At 36.2% G+C, this 12,526-nt stretch overlaps 1 protein-coding gene across 5 annotated transcripts in view; it reads left to right on the top strand.

Annotated features, from left to right (window-relative positions):
- The first annotated feature begins 523 nt into the window (after nt 1-523).
- Nucleotides 524-12,526, top strand: part of Ampdeam (AMP deaminase) — a 47,387-nt gene continuing 35,384 nt past the window's right edge. For 2 of the 5 annotated variants that reach the window (XM_076441370.1, XM_076441373.1), the window contains exons 1-2: nt 1,951-1,988; nt 5,136-5,278. In XM_076441370.1, the coding sequence (XP_076297485.1) occupies nt 1,966-1,988; nt 5,136-5,278 (166 nt within the window). In that variant the 5' untranslated portion in view covers nt 1,951-1,965. Of the gene's footprint in view, nt 921-1,518; nt 1,850-1,950; nt 1,989-5,135; nt 5,279-5,304; nt 9,709-12,526 lie in introns of those variants that run through there. The other 3 variants (XM_076441372.1, XM_076441371.1, XM_076441374.1) reach the window with 3 other exon arrangements.

Raw genomic sequence — 12,526 nt, forward strand, 5'->3', positions numbered from 1 at the left:
ATCTTGTGACGCACTGAAGTTACAAAAATTGTTCGGTATGAAGGATACAATCATATAGTCTAATTTTTTTGAGGACTAGAATGGCGCGGGGAGGGAGGATTTCAAAGTCAAATTAAGTTTTTTAAATGAAATGTCCTATTTTTTATACCATAGATCGATAGAGTATCAAATTCTGAGTATAAAAGTGTTGAACCTCATATGTCCTAAACCTAACAGTTAACGAGATATTATCCAAAGAAGAAAGAAAATTGTTTCGATAATATCTCGTTAACTATTAGGTTTAGGACATATGAAGGTCAACACTATAATACTCAGAATTTGGTACTCTATCGATCTATGGTATAAAAAATAGGTCATTCCATTTAAAAAACTTAATTTGACTTTGACATCCCCCCTCCCCGCCATTCTAGTCCTCAAAAAAATTAGACTATATGATTGTATCCTTCATGCCGAACAATGTTTGTAAACAAATTTTTTTCGTAACTTCAGTGCGTCACAAGATATTTCCGTTATCAGATAAACGAAACTCCCTTTATAATGCACGGTAGAAAAAATGTTTCTATATCTGGAAAATCAATAATATTGCAGATGGAAACCTACTATCGACGAATGGACGTGCACTTTACGATTTATTTTGAAGGAAACATAATGTTTAGTTGATTAAAGAGTGAATGAAAATGTGAGAAGACGTTCGAATAGCGGTCAGTCGTGTAGTATAGATTTTCAGAAGATCGACAGGGCGAGTCTGCGCCAGTCGTACGACGAGGCGGCGCGGCGCGGCGCGACGAGGCAACGCGACGAGGCGAGGCGAGGTGACGCGACAAGGCGACAAGACAAGCTTCTAATCGCCGCCGCGCTATTCCACCAATCGTATTCATTGCTGTGGATCTACCTTATTTCCAGCAATCTTAAGATCACAGGTGAAAGATTTCATATTATTCGAGCATTCCAAGCTGATTATTATCTTCCGAATACATAATACTGACTTTATTATCACAGAAAAAATGTGGAACGTCTCATTTCTTCCATTAAACATTCAGCATTTTATTTATGTTACAAAATGTAATGCGAATGTTGCAACAAACATGCAGTCAGACATAAGCTTCCGTGTAATCGCTCTGTCTTTTAATGAAAAAACTGGTAGTTTGAAAGCAAGAGAATTGGAATTTTTAAAGTTGATCGTTTGATTTTATTTGTAAACAATATGATTCTATCGTAGACATGCGACTAATCATAGGAGCTGATTTTATTCTTCTCACATATTCTTCTTACATATTCAGCATTCACTTCGATAAACGTCTCCAATACGTTTGATCATATTTTGTTGATGTAGTTATACGCAGGTTCGCAGGACGGTAGCTACGATCCTGCTCCGTACGCATCGTGTCTGAAATGTTAGTGACAGTCGGTGGCTAATAGCACGCTCCAGCTCCAGCACGCTTCAACACGCTGGAAGATTTTAATTTCGTGCCTCAACAATTACGTCATCTTGAGTATTCGTGTAAAGAAAATCGATTTTGCTTTTCATTTCATTTCGGAATCGCTGACTCTCTGTTAATCAAATACATACAAGTTTACATTACGTACGTGCACCGTTCAAGTGATCACAGTGACCTTATTGTAATACAAAAACATTCGAAAATATGAACTGATTGTGACTTCCTCTGTGAATACACGTACTTACTTACATGTGCATTCCTTAAACATCGAACGTTGTCATTCTCGGAATTAGTGTTCGTAGTGTAAATCGACCAGTGCTTACCACTACTCGTTGATATTATCGAGCGAGTTAAACAATCATTTAAAAAGGAGAACTACGTTTTATCCGTTCTTCAGACGGAATAACAGCGTAAGTAAACCGATCAATGTTTATTTTGTTTCTGTATTCGTGTGTGTTCCATTGTTATATACGTATGCATACGTGTGAACGTAGTAATTCTCAGTCGTTCTACTCTACTTTATGCAATGAGTAATCGGTGTGTGCTTGGGTAAGGGGAATATTTAATTCCCACACGTGTCACATTCAACTTCCCTGATGATAACAATCTCAACGCTGTGTTTCTATTTAATTCTTTTCATCTATTCTGTAAAAATTGAATCAGCACCAAACATTCAAGTGACGTACAAAATTTCCACGTATAATAGTACAGAATCCGTTTTGTATTTTTGAACAGCATCTTCGATCGATTGTTTTACCGTGTGCTACTCTTATAGTTTAATAGCATTTATGGTTAGCCGACGGTTGGGAGTTGGTTGAGATATGGTTGGTGTTTTTGTTTACAAATCCTCGACAACTAATATGTAGCGTTGGGCCTACGATTATTATAGTTGGTTAATAAATAAGGAATTTACGTATGATAATACTACATGGACCCAACCATTGTTTACCAACATTTCAATATCGTACATCTCAGACGTCAAAAACGTTGCTGCAACTAAAAACTTGATAATAGTGTTCCTTCTCGAGAAATTTTATAATTGGTTATTTCTCATTTCTCGAGAAATTACAGTATTTCTCGAGAAATTTAAATCTAGGAAAATTCTTATGAATCTCATTGATTTTATAACATATTTTCGGAAATGAACAAATACATATACAGTCGGTGTACAAAGTATTCGTACACATTAAAAAAACGAATTACTTTTTCAAAATTGGATCCAACAGCTCGAGTTTCTTTTCAGACATTAGAAGGATTAGTTTACTAGCTAATGTGTAAATAACATTTTTAAAAATTGGTATTGGTCGCAATTGCGAAGGAAATAGTAAAGGTGACGATTTTTAAATTTTTTATCTGTACCTGTAATGAAAATTTAGATGGCGCCTCAGGTCTAAGTCAGTTATACATATACTTGTACAAAGTTTCATCGAAATCGATCAAGGATGTTACGAAATATAATTGATTGAAAATAGCAAAAATCGTAAGAATCTGCGATTTAAATTAATCACAAACCGTAAATTCAAAGGTTTTTACATCTTACAATGCCCATAGCTTTTTTATCCGTCAGCCAATTTCAATGAAACTTTGTACATATATATATATAACTTACTTACAATTAGATTTACAAAATACATGTATTAAATTTTCATTACGGGCACAGATAAAAAATTAAAAAATCGTGGTCTTTACTGTTCCCTTCGTAATTGCGACCAATAACAATTACAAAAAAATTATTTACACATTTGCTAGTAAACTAACCCTTCTAATGTCTCAAAAAACTCAAGCTGCTGAGACCAATTTTGAAAAATTTATTCGTTTTTAAAAGATGTACGAATACTTTGTACACCTACTTGTATCCTACCATCAGTGAAAATATGCTACACTTTAATGTAGATATCTCTGTTACTTGTGATTATACGAAAAAATGTCACAGGAGAAATTTGCACTGTTCAATAAGGTGAATATTACAATGGCAAAATAAAAAATTTTTTATTTCGAAATTTCAAGGTCATCGTTATCTTTATTTAAAGGAGGCCATATTGTTATTCTATATATATTGCTATTCAGAAAAAAAGACAAATCCAACGATGTGCCATATTCCATAGTTAAGGTGAATTTCACAATTTTCAAATTTTCAATTTAAGTGCGCCACGTCATCTTTTCAGCCGATCGATCTCAAACTTTGTACAAATTTTTTTTCTCACCTAAAGGAACAATACTGGATAGTTGCGTGCATTGTATCTCGATAAATATCGTTCTCCAAGTATAGCTTAGGTCCACCCTAATGTACATATTGGACAGGAATAAACATTGAGTTAATGTTTTTGCGGTTTCGATAAATATTATCAACGATAATCCAAATATCATGAGTTTTCCAATATTTTTTTATCTCATTAAAAATTCTTGAGAATTCTCGAGAAATATAGTCTTATTTCTCATTTCTCGAGAAATGAAAAATGTCGAGAAATCAGGAACACTACTTGATAATTATTATATTCCAAATTGACTTTTTTCTTTTTTTATTTATGGATATGCATTCGAAATTTGTTACTGTCGCGCATTGGTTGGTCCACTAAAGTTTTATTGTGTGCTGCCTTGGAATTTATTTATTTATTTAATTTTTCCATTTTCCAAGGGGAAGGCAAGGGGTTTGTTTTTTAAATTTGTTGACGTATCTAGTAGTTAAGATCACAGCATCTACGTGCAAGACACCTCTGTAGGTTTGGCGGTAGGTAGCGTTGGGCAAATCTTTATTTAAATGATAAATATACGTGTGATTGTAATTGTAAATAATAACTAAACTTTTTATTTAAATAGAAGTCATTTAAATAATGCCAAAAGTGATCTAGCTATTTATTATTTCTTATTTGCAAATAACAATAATTAAAAATAATTCCAAGAATTATGCGTTTTTGGCGTATTTATATCTCAGGTTCCAGGCTAGGTAGAAAGTTGCTTTTTACATGAGAGTTAGTTGATATTATATCTAGCTCACATACAAATTTTGGTTGACCTCGGTTACCGGCGAGAGCAGCAGTGGCGGTGCCAAGATGGCGAAAAAGCGCTTATCTCTGGTACGAGATATACTACTCGGCAGCTTAGAGGGGGCGGATGGGGAACTTGGTTCGCACGCTATCGCGCGCGTTGATATTTTCAAAGTTTAGTTGAAAAAAGTATCAGGAATTTCATTAAAGAGTGGACACCATAATCAGAAGTGTAAATTCTTGTTTTTTTAATGAACGTGATTGATGAACATAAAAGAATGAAGTTAAGTTTTTACACAAAAACAGGTGCAACAAAAAAATGTTGAAAGTCGGAACTACAATTTATCGAATGTGTTATACATTTTTTAATTCACTGTGAAACGTAAGGTTGTAACACAACTAAGTTCGGTTGCAAGTATAAGAAGCCATTTGTAGTCTTCTAAGTAAAAAGAGGCAATTTTAATTAGTAAAGGGTCACTTTAAAAAAGGAATAAGAATAATCCATATAATGGACTATTAGTAGAATTATGTTTGATAAATACCTATCCTTAAACTTCCGACAACCTAAAGAATATTCCACCCAAATCTGTAAATAACATTATTATTATTATTTAATACTCATCTAAGCATGTTCTACAAATCTTCCATTTATTGGACTGTATGTACGTAGCAAATTGAAATGTATTTGACTAAGTAGGAAATTTGTTTCTAGAAATATGGAGGAGGAGCACGTAGATGTAAATGGCGTGGAGGGGAATATAAAAGGAGAAGACGGCAGAATTTACTATGACTTAAATGGTGAAGGTGATGCTGACAGTTCCACAACACCACACAACATTGATCCACATCGCGATCGTAAGTTTTACTTTTTATTTGCAATTGACATAGTAATGATTGTGCTAAATAGTTCCTTTCTAGTTACAATCCGAGGGGATCTTATGATTTCGCATCAGGTTCGTTTGCGACATACCAATTGACCAAACAGAGATTTATCCAACCTAGTGGCCCCCCAATTTCGCATTGAGTTCGTCCGCGCTGTTCTACAACCTCCTAGCAACTCCCCGGTTTCGCATCGGGTTCATCTGCGCGTCGCTCCTAGTGACTCCCCAATTTCACATCAGGTTCGTTTGCGACATTCCAATTGTCCAAACAGAGATTTATCCAACCTAGTTGCTCCCCAATTTTGCATTGGGTTGGTCCACGAAAACTATACCATCCTAGCGGCTCCCTGATTACGCATCAGGTTCGTCCGCATCCTAACAGCTCCCTGATTTCGCATCAGGTTCGTCTGTGCTCTCATCCAATCTCCCAGAGGTTCCCAAATCTCGCATTGGGTTCGTCCGTGTTGTTCTACAACCTCCTAGCAGCTCCCCGGTTTCGCAATTTTATCGTCTGTGCGTCGCTCCTAGTGACTCCCCAATTTCGCATTGTGTTCGTTCACGAAGTTTCACCCTCGTAGCAGCTCCCTAATTTCGCATCAGGTTCGTTCACGAAGTTTGACTCCATTCCTAGAGGCTCCCTCACTTCGTTTCAGGTTCGTCCTCTTTGTCTACAGTCCTAGCGGCTCCCCAATTTCGCATTGGGTTCGTCCGCGCACCTTAACTAACAAATTGATACCATATTCCTAGGGTAACAACCCTTCCCCGGCCTCTCGTGCTGCTCGCAGCCCTGGCGCGTAACACGGTCAATTATCAAAATGCAATACGCAACGTACAGCCGTTGAAATAAGTACGGGCTCACAGTATTCCCGTACCGTCAAATAAAAGAGTTCAATACAATAGTAACAATACAATAGTCTGGAACTATCGTATTTATGTTGGGTCTGCCGAGCGACAGTTCTAATAGGTGTGTTACATTCCCTCTAGCGTGCTAAACGTAGAGAAGGTTAGCGATTGCAAAACAAAGAGCGACTGACTTTCGACGCTTCGACTCTCTGCCTCTCTTTTCCGTTCGCCGTCCTCTTTTACGTCCGCTACTTCACTTGCTTATTATACAAATAATTTAAGTTTAGTTCCATTTTAATTAGACAAACGAGAGGAATGCGACGGTAGAAGTTTTATAAAAAAAGAGAATCTAGAAAAGTTGTAATCTTTCGCTTCGTTTGCATTAGTTTGAGTCTTACCGATACCGTTGTCATGTGTGTTTACCTCTGGAAACCAGAAATTGTTGCCTCTTTCTTATGCAGTCCTGTAGATTTTGACGAGAAAATGCCGAAAATCCAAGTTTTAATCCTAGCAGATCAGTGATTCGAAAGTTATACGTGTTTAAACTTGAGTGATTTTCAACGTTTTGAACAGGTAGGAGTATTTTCAATTAATCTTATGACTAACGGCAGAGTGAGAGAATTGCACGTGTTACTCGTTCGCCGCATTTATTTTGCTAGCAGCTTATTTGATTTTTTATGCGAAATAGCAAATCCAGACCTAAGTACTAGGACCTTCGTATTACCGTAAATTATATTCTTTTATGCACGCAATTTTATTATCAACTTCGATTTGAGCACGACTTTTTACCAGCCATGAAACGCATAGCCTCGTCTAGGTTTTAATTAGATCTAGGCAAAGTTTAAGTTAAGTTTGGATTAAATCTAGGTGGAGTCTGGGTTAGGTTTACATTAGATCTAGGTGAGCTGTTACTAATCATACTCTCGTGTGTATCGTGGAAACTGATTAAGAAAATCAGGGCATTTAGAAGTGTACAAGATTGGCAAAAGGCCACCTCTGGCGATCAACTCCAAATTAATTTGTCGACAGCTGCAGACTGCTTGTTCGGTACACTCTCAGAAATAGCGGAATCTCTTGCAAATATTATAAACCTGGTTTTTAGAAATAATAATCTGAAATGCCTATTATTAAAAATCCTCCGCTTGCTAAGAATAGATATGAGAGGAATTATTATTATAGTAATGTGGTGCCGCACAGTGGGCGAAAACCAGCTGAAATAGACAAAATTCGATAACTCCGTGAATTCTGCAGTAAATTTTTAGAAAATTGGTATCTCTAGGTTGTTCTGGACGTAGATTATAATCTTTAATCAAAATCATCAAATTCAAAATGGTCGATTCAATATGGCGGACCGTAAAATCAAAACTGAATGGATCTTTTTGAAAATTGATATATATATGTATATGAGTTATTGGGGATGCTGATTTTGAATTTGTATTCGAAATTATGAAATTCAAAATGGCGGACCGGAAAATCAAAACTGAATGGATTGTTTTGAAAATTGATATATATGAGTTATTGGAGATGCTGATTTTGAATTTGTATTCGAAATTATGAAATTCAAAATGGCTGATGCAACCTGACGGAAACTGATGCAACCTGAAGGTCTATTCCTATATCTCGTCTGTGGTTGGACCTCTTCCGTCACCCTTTTTTTATAGTTTAAGGTTAGGGAAAAAATGCATTTAAACACTAACATCCCCCCTAAAGATGACGACACGGTACTCTTCAATGTACCGGGCCCATACTCCCTAAAAGAACCTAACAGTCCTGGACTCAATTGAGATCTTATTCCCCTCCTACTGGTCCAAAGAATGGTGAGCACTGCGACCCGCTATTCGCATTAGTCCTCACATATCTTTGGATCTCTCCCACACCTGTCCTTGTCCTATAACAATGTCAAACTAACTATGGACAACGACCCCTGCTACTGGATGCACGTAGTCGTGGACCCCTGGTTCAGCAATCGGTGGTCCATTTGTTTCTTTTTTTTTACGTGGTGGAGAATTAGAGCTACAACCTTTACCCGGGTATCTCATAAGACAGCCGTGTCCCCGGGCACCCAAGTATCTTATGAGGTCTCACAATCTCACAGTATCTAAAAACGCACGAACTGCTTTGTAATCTACTATAAACTACTATAAATTATTTCATGTAATAATAATAAAAACTATCTCATATACTCGGGTATCTCACGAGTATGCAGGGGATTTTATGCACTTATGGCATAAATGATTTGGTGCAATTTAAAACAATAAAGATATTAAAAGAATCTAAGAACGTTGATATATTAATTTAAATTTATTAAAATCGTTCAAGAAAATAAATAATCGTAATACGTCTTCTGCTTCTTTTGCAATTGATGCAAACGATTTTTATTTTGCATAAAGACCCGCAGTCTATTCATGAGATACCCGGGTAATTTTTTTTTACCCGAATACCCGGGGAATGTTGTTTACCCGAGTAGTTTACTTACTTACACCACTTTCAAAATAAACGGTCCAATTATTGAAATTGTTAAGGTGTTTTCATGGGAATATATTTTTTGACTCCAGTATACATATTTTATATCAAAAATAACTTGAGCAAAATTGAACTTCACACAGGTCTTTTACATGTCCAAAATAAATACGATTGAATTGTTATTTGCAACATTTCTTGCAACGGATAATAGATAATGATGGGGCGACATAATAATAGGCGAGACGCTGTATAAAGATAGCATACGCTTCATGTCAATACCAAGAGACAACGTTTTCGAAAATTGGCAAAGAGCCGACATCTTTGTTGCTTCCGACGTCACTCTCTTCCCTTCTCGAACTGAATAGTATTTTTGCCACCGTATGAAGGTTTCCTGGCCACTCGCTGTGCACAGTTTGCTAGGCCGTTCGTATGTTTCAGTACGCGAATAGAAACAAGATAACTGATATCCGTTTTACAACAGTTTATCTTATTCGACGGCCGCCTATTCGTAATTCCTGTATTAACAGTTTTTTGATGTTCCATATACTCGGTGTGCACCAGTCGGGTTTCGTGTTCGTTCAGTCTGTTCCGTGCCGGAGTGTCAATTTCTCAAGTACACAAGTTTGCGACGTAATTTTCATAGCAATATCGTAGCCGTCAAAACTATAAACATTTATGTGAAATCGAAATTTCGAATATATTTCGTTCAAGCGGGCTAACATCGTTAGAAACAAGGAATTTAAGTGTCAAATACTGTGACTTCGAAACAGTGTTTATTCGAATGTTAAACAGTGCAATTAGCACGTGTGCGTGTGTGCGTGTGTACGTGTGTCATAACGGCGAATAGGTAACTCTATAGTTAGCTCAACGTCAGACCATTAAACTCACTCAGTTATTAACGACAGCGCTACGGTTAACATTAAAGTTTCTGGCTTTCATTTGAAACGTCAAACACCAGCGACGGAAAATCTTTTCTCGAAATAAACTTTTGCTATTTGAAGTGATCATTCGGAAAAATGTCGAGCAGAGGAGTTAACTCGTTGCACGACGATCTTTACCTGCGGGTGCCAAAATTTCTTACGGACTCTGAAGATGAAGGTAAATATATTCTTGATTAATAGAACAGCTGAAAATCAATTCCCTTCGATCTTTAATTTTGGGAATAACGTATTTTTAATGTTTTCAGTGCACTGGTTCGATCTGATGCTACTACCTAAAAATTTTGCAAATTACCACAAAATTTTCAACGTTTCGACCATTTTCAAGAAAAATTTTCGTATAATTGCATCTGTAAAAATGATTAAATTAATGTATAATGTATAATTTATGTTGCGTTCCGCACAAAAAGCCAAATGTTCTAAGAAAAACCAAACCAACTTGCTAAGTGAACAAATTATTTTAAACTCTTCACAACTTTCTAACACATGTTGATTCCATGCCTGTGATATACGAACTGAGGCAAACGTTAGAATTTGAAGAGGCAATGAATCAGAAAACATCGATCGACCCATTGGCCAATCAATATTTGGCGGTAAATATGAACCGTGAAAAATCCAAGCAACAAGTTTCCACTGTTTGTATACCATACGAAGTTGTGGTAATTTATTAATTGACATTCAATCTACTTTTGATGTATTTTAAACCTCTTACAGATTTTATTTCTTAGAAAAATTCATCATCCCAGATAGCCACGACGTCTTAAAGACGGTCATTTTACGTCTATTTTAAGTCTGAATGTCTTACGTCCTAAAAAGACGTCCTTTAAAACGTCTTTAAGACCATAAACAGGGTGGTTTTTATATATTATTATATATAATCTAGCAGTAATTAGCATTGGTATTATTCTTGCTTCAATTTCAATTTCAATTGGTTTTTCTTATAACATTTTGCTTTTTGTGCGGAACGCAACATAAATTACACATTATACATTAATTTAATCACTTTTACAGACGCAATTATATGAAAATTTTTCTTGAAAATGGTCGAAATATTGACCATTTGATGAAACGTTGACAATTTTGTGGTAATTTGCAAAATTGTTTAGGTAGCAGCATCAGATCGAACCAGTGCGCTGAAAAGATTAATATACGTTATTAACAAATTGTCGATCGAGATAAAGGAAACAATTTAATTTTGGGCACTGTCGTATTTATTAGGTCGTTCGGCAATTTTCCAAACAAAATCACTGCATCTTGCCCAATTGTTTTAATCGGTACGAAATAGCAACATCGCCAATGTACAACTGTTTTCCAAGCTCATTTGTTGATTTAGCATGATTTCTCTTCAAGAAAAGTGACACTTTGTCTGTTTTTTTCATTCTTTTTCCTTTTCCAAATGATTTATACCGATGTTTTTGTGTATCTGCGAATATAATATTGTGTGTCATAAGCCTTCACAATCAACTGATTCAATCAAGTGTCGAAGGCTTTAATCAAGTTGGTGGCCAACAAACTGCATTTTAAATAACAATTATAAATCTATATAAACTGAAATATTCAGGGCGTATATAATTTATACCAGTTGGCAAAACATATTTTTTAAATTTTCGTTATTCGGCCAGCTAAAAAAGTTGTAAAAATCAATTTTTAGTATTGTTTTTCACAATTCCGACCGAATGCATTTTTTCAACTTATTTATCAGACGTCATTTACTGAACTAATTTTTCTAGCCTTATAGAGAAATTGAAGTCGTTTGGTCCATTCATATAAAAGTTATTCTGATTTAAAGTGTGTGGAATCAGTTATGCTCCTTACTGTATATGAAGTTCTAAAAATAAAATATAATTGATATATATATATTAACTTACTTGATGTATTATCCTAAATAATATGAACAGAAAACGTATAAAATTGGAAATAATTTCGGAATCACAGTACTGCGCAGGCTGATAGTTCTGCTCTGACTGACAATAACTCTGTTTCAATCCACAATTTGCGTCGACAGAACAAAACATAAAGATTTGAAGATCGATGCGCGTAAACAATTACAATGTAACTTATGCACTGTCGAAAAGAATTCGTCCAACTCAACGCAGTCAAAATATCAGAGATGAAAGACTGACTTATTTACTGCTAAATATAAATTAATATTAAATAAAAATATAATATAAATATAAATATTGAACACAGTTCTGTCAGACTTTCAGACCCTGCGTACGCGCAGGGCCCGCTCTAGCGGTTACGACGCCCCGGGCAAAAAAACAAATTGCCGCCCCTTTTTAAGCACTAAGCACCGCGCTGAACAAAATGACCTTTTTTTTTTAGCAAAATTGTCTGGCAAGGATAGTCTGAAATTTTCTATTAATTGAATATTTAAAACATCAATATTTTTCTCACACTTACAGCCAAAGCCAAAATGGCGCCCCTAAATTTTGGCGCCCCGGGCAAATGCTCGGGTTGTCCCCCGCCCCCTAGAGCGGGCCCTGCGTACGCGACGAATTCAGCGCGTAGCGCGCGTCCGAGCGCGGACAAGTTAACGCGACGCGGATGTCTTCAGACAATAATATCTTGAAAAAGGACTCGAACAAGGAAATAATTTTTGTCACATTACATAGAGGAAGGTTCACTGAAAAGATCCTTACTTGTCAAAAAGTGGGCCCTCCTGACTACCATCGCGTGCGTGGTCGCTGACAGAAAACTCGACTTTACTGTACAGACCTGAACTGTCTCGCATGTTTAGTTTTCGTGCAACACCTCATGTTTGATCAAAACCATGCATTTTTACAAAAATGGATGTTTTTCGAGAACGTTGCGTTATGGAGCAATTCGACTTTCGGATTTGGTTTTAGAAGGACAAACTCTATAAGATCCACCCAACAGTAATTGTCCAACAAATTTGGTGTTGGAGGGTGTTATACAGGGTGTCCCAGAACAAGTGTAGCTCCCGGAAATGGGAGGTTCCTTGGGTCATTTAAAGC

The sequence above is a fragment of the Lasioglossum baleicum genome, chromosome 16 (genome assembly GCF_051020765.1).
Source record: "Lasioglossum baleicum chromosome 16, iyLasBale1, whole genome shotgun sequence".
Classification (NCBI taxonomy): Eukaryota; Metazoa; Arthropoda; class Insecta; order Hymenoptera; family Halictidae; genus Lasioglossum; species Lasioglossum baleicum.